Source organism: Monodon monoceros, unplaced genomic scaffold (genome assembly GCF_005190385.1).
Source record: "Monodon monoceros isolate NGI ecotype Baffin Bay Population unplaced genomic scaffold, NGI_Narwhal_1 Super_Scaffold_20, whole genome shotgun sequence".
Classification (NCBI taxonomy): domain Eukaryota; kingdom Metazoa; phylum Chordata; class Mammalia; order Artiodactyla; family Monodontidae; genus Monodon; species Monodon monoceros.
This window is the reverse complement of record NW_021703777.1, coordinates 3,197,742-3,202,175: the sequence shown is the minus strand read 5'-3', so window position 1 is coordinate 3,202,175 and position 4,434 is coordinate 3,197,742. Positions and strand designations below refer to the sequence as shown.

General features: G+C 45.1%; 1 protein-coding gene across 5 annotated transcripts in view; it reads right to left on the bottom strand.

The window, feature by feature from the left end:
- Window positions 1-1,979: 1,979 nt before the first annotated feature.
- RAPGEF2 (Rap guanine nucleotide exchange factor 2) overlaps window positions 1,980-4,434 on the bottom strand; it is a 244,588-nt gene continuing 242,133 nt past the window's right edge. For 3 of the 5 annotated variants that reach the window (XM_029234930.1, XM_029234933.1, XM_029234934.1), the window contains one exon: window positions 1,980-4,048. In XM_029234930.1, coding sequence (XP_029090763.1) covers window positions 4,023-4,048 — 26 coding nt within the window. In that variant the 3' untranslated portion in view covers window positions 1,980-4,022. The remainder of the gene's footprint in view (window positions 4,049-4,434) is intronic. The other 2 variants (XM_029234931.1, XM_029234932.1) reach the window with 1 other exon arrangement.

Here is a 4,434-nt window from a genome sequence, read left to right as displayed (position 1 = left end):
ACAGCTTGACCCCCTCAGTGCTACACTTCCTTTATTCTTTGAGTAACAGGGTATCAAGGACTCAGAGAGCTTCCTCTTTTTCTTCGGCACGAATAGAAGTGCGAAACACATTCCTTGAGAAATACATCAGCACACAGACCTACCAGGTGTGTTGATACACACTTTTCCAGCAGCCTGCATCCTTTGAGAACATTTTGAGAGATTATCAGTGGCTTGGTGATCAAATATATTAAAGTACAGATGAGCATGAACTCTACACCTCCCAGAAGAGGGAAGGAGTTAAAGCTGAGGAAAATATTTGGAGGGCTTTAACCTGCATGTATGAAAACAGAACCAGGTCCGTTTATAGTCTTTTTGATTAGAGAGGAGAGCTTTCTGCAATATTCCTACAACGTGGCAAACGTCTGTTATTAACATGACACAGAGTAAACTCTGTCACTACCACTGATCACATCTGATGAGCACATACTTCTTACAAACCTAGAGTGGAGTCTTTGCTACTTAAAGGTAACCTAAAACATAACCGCGGAAGAACAGGCATCATGTCTGATTTGTCATTTTCCTTTATTTTTAGCAGAATACAAAAAGTGATGAAGAGGTAATTCCTCAGAACATCAGATCTTTAATATTTTTCAAAACACACTAGACAGGGCTTCCCTGGTGGTGCAGTGGTTGAGAATCCGCCTGCCAATGCAGGGGACACGGGTTCGAGCCCGGGTCTGGGAGGATCCCACGTGCCGCGGAGCAGCTAAGCCCGTGTGCCACAGCTACTGAGCCTGCGCTCTAGAGCCCCCGAACCACCACTGAGCCCGCGAGTCACAACTACTGAAGCCCGCGCGCCTGGAGCCCGTGCTCCGCAACGAGAAGCCACTGCAATGAGAAGCCCGTGCACCTCAACGAAGAGTAGCCCCCTCTCGCCGCAACTAGAGAAAACCCGTGTGCAGCAACGAAGACCCAACTCAGCCAAAAATAAAACAAAACAAAAACAAGCTTTTTCAATGACAGAAATTTAAGGAGAGCACGGGTTGCTGTTGTGATAGGGCTTCCCTGAGCGAAGGGTTTTATAGTGAACAGATGATAGAGGCAGACACGTGGGAACACATGTGTCCACACGGGGCACCTGCCTTCTGAACAGGTACAGCTGAAGCTACAGGAATGGTTTTCATTCTCCAAACTGTTTTGGTGGCCAGATTATCAAAATTTACTCACCAAGGTAGCACAAATGCCTCAGGAAGAGTTTTAAGTTTGGCCATTTTCCCTTTAGCATCAGGACTGAACGCCTGCCATCCTTCTAGACGCCTTCACATTTCCTCACATTTCGTGCTCATGTTTCCACAGCCTTGCCACTCCGCCTTCTGTGGGTTCCGGGTGGGTGATGGACGGGACTTTTATTAACGCCTGCTTGAGGATAAGAAATAATCCTTGATTTCAAAATGTGCTCGAAAGGGTTGCTGCTTAACTGATTCTCACCTTTTTAAATGTAAGTGCCCTTCTCATAGACCAAAATATTATTCAGACCTATCACGCATTAGGACTCGTAGACAGAACAATGATATTTGATGTAGAAGTTCCAAATCACTTGCTAGATTGTACTCTTAACTTAGTGGCCATGATCTTGAATGTATATTGGGAATCAAAAATATTATGTCCCATAGAGGTTTTTATTGGAAAAGAATTGGGCAGAGACAAATGCTATGCATTCGATAGATACATAGTGATATCATAACTTTTCACTGAATCTCAAACACTATGAATTCTGGACACATGAGTGATATTAATTTCTGTTAACATGAATGATATCAATTTCTTTTCTCTGAATCAACAGAAAGCTACCTAAAAGAATAGGCTATTTGGGCAGTTTTAGGCAACATCGTCAGTCTACCCTCAGTGCCCTGTGGACTCGCTCCTGCAGTGAGATCCAAGGGCTTTCCTATGCTTCAGTAAGAAAAAGCGTGCACGAGTCATTAAGAATATAGGCAAGGCATTATGTTATATTTATTTATTTTCCAGCTTGTACAAACTGGACGTAGAAGCATAAACATAGTACATTTCTACCATTTTCAACAAAAATATAACCAATATGTACAATTATTGTATTAAAAATACAAAAGGGATACAGACTCCACCAATGTCTTTCTAAAAGACATACAGGTACAAGTAGTATCAAAAGTATGAGGAAATCACCAGTTAATTGTACATTCTGCACTTGACATCACAGAGCGAACTGAGGTTACAGTCCTATGTTCTACGGTGACTTAATGCTTAGATAACATTTGTGCGACTTCTGTAGAGCAAGAGTTCTGTCTTTCTAGATGCACGTGAGGTCCACGGCCTAGAGGAGAAAACTGGCAAATAACGCATCTTACATGTAAAATTACAAATGCATCATTGATAATGTCATATATAAGCAAGTAGACAAATGCCATGATACAGGAGAGAATTATTAAATAAAGCACTGACATTGCTTTGATACAGTGAAAAAACACTGCAATTTGACTTTTAAAATTGGAAGCTATTTACGTTTATCTACTGATCAATATGATCAGCTGAATTTAATGGAAAAAAAATCCAAGACCAGCAGTTCCTCACATCTGAGTACTACTCGGATTGGCAGCCTTCACTTTTCCGGAGTCTGTGCAAAAACAACACAAAAATAGACTGGAGGGGTCATCTCAGTCCTTCTGGGGTTAATAGCAGCTGTGAACACGTGGTTGCTACACTCAGGCCTTCTCCGTCTCGGCGTCCGTAAAGCCACTTACGGGTCAGTCTTCGGCGACCAACCCGCCTTGCAAACAAAGGCTGGCGGATCGCACTGGGTTCTGGATCTTTTGATCATCTTCACGTTAGAGGCTTGTTTATTCCCTCATGGCGACTGATCGATACGGGGAGGCTGTCTTGAAAGAGCAGTATGAATAGCTGGCCTTAGCGCCAACACCCCGAGCTGCTTTCACTGCAATGCTATCCAGTTATAAACGTTGCTCTTTGAAAACAAGCAAGAGAATCCCTAAAGCTAAATAAACAGAAATCAAAGAAACATAATTTAAAAAAACATGGGGTTTGCCGTCTGTCTCGATGGAGCAGGACACGCCCTCGGGTGACACTGCCCTGTGCTCCACAGGCTCAGACACAGGACGCAAGAGTCCCAGTTCCCTCCCCGGCCATGTGCAAACAGTTGTAAAGAAGAGCCCCAGCCCCTGGGGAAGGAGGGGCCGGGGGCCTTGGGGTCTAAGTAATTGGCTAACATCTCACGCTTCCAGGACAGGGCACTTCCCAGGCGCGGCGGGACACAGGAAGTGGGGCTGTGGGCCGGCCTTCCCTCTCCCCGGTGTGACCACACCCTGTCCGGCATATTTGGTTTTTGAGAAACCCCGGCTGGCAACCCTACTTAAAGGTTCAAAATAATACTGTAAAATCATTAAATGGATATAATATTTACTCTCTGAACACAATCATTAAACTCATTTAAAAGAAAAGAAAAAAAAAACCCAAAAAAACGGAGGAGGGCACTGTAAACAAGCAGACAAGCATTTGTACTCAAAGGATTTCATTGTTTTCCTTTGTCTTCCTCGGTGGGTTAAAGACCCCAAGTAGTTCCATGGCTGGCTTTTCTCCCGATTCCAATGAAACCAAGTGCTAGGACTGGATTGAAATCTAAAAGGAAGATTTTTTAAAAACTCCTTCCAGGCGTGGAGAAGTGCAGCCAGAGTGACTCATGGGTGGTGATGACCTTGGAGTCTGGAATGATGCTGTGTGACGTGGCAGGCAGCCACAGGAGCTTGGAGACGCTGCGCTGTGCATTCAAGCAACAAGGCGGAAAAGTGCCAGGGCGGTTTCTTCACAGTATTTCACATGCAAAGGGGACAGGAAGAAGGAGGGAAGGAGCCCCATGCTGCTTTTAAGGCAGGGAAGGAGGCAAACGGGTCCACCATCCTCAGAGTGTGAGCTCCAAGGCTCTGACGCTAGGGGACGTCTTCTTGTGCTCTCCTGTGGGTGGCCAACACGGGTGCAGAGGAGCCCGTGCCTCAAACCGCAGACACTTGTTCATCTTCTGCCGACACAACCACGAAAGAAAGGAAGAAACAAAAGAAAAATCAATAAGCAAGCAAGTCGTTTTCTTGTGCTTAGAGGGAACGTGTTCACCGACGTGCTAAATAAAAATACCACAGCTATGTTCTCTTAGTATAGGTCACCTAAGATCCTCAACTGCTTTTCTACCTAATGATTAATCATAATAAAAAAGTTTAAGGGGCTTCCCTGGTGGCACAATGGTTAAGAATCCACCTACCAATGCAGGGGACACAGGTTCGAGCCCTGGTCCGGGAAGATTCCACGTGCCGCGGAGCAACTAAGCCCATGTGCCACAACTACTGAGCCTGAGCTCTAGAGCCCACGAGCCACAACTACTGAGCCCGTGCACCACAACTACTGAGCCTG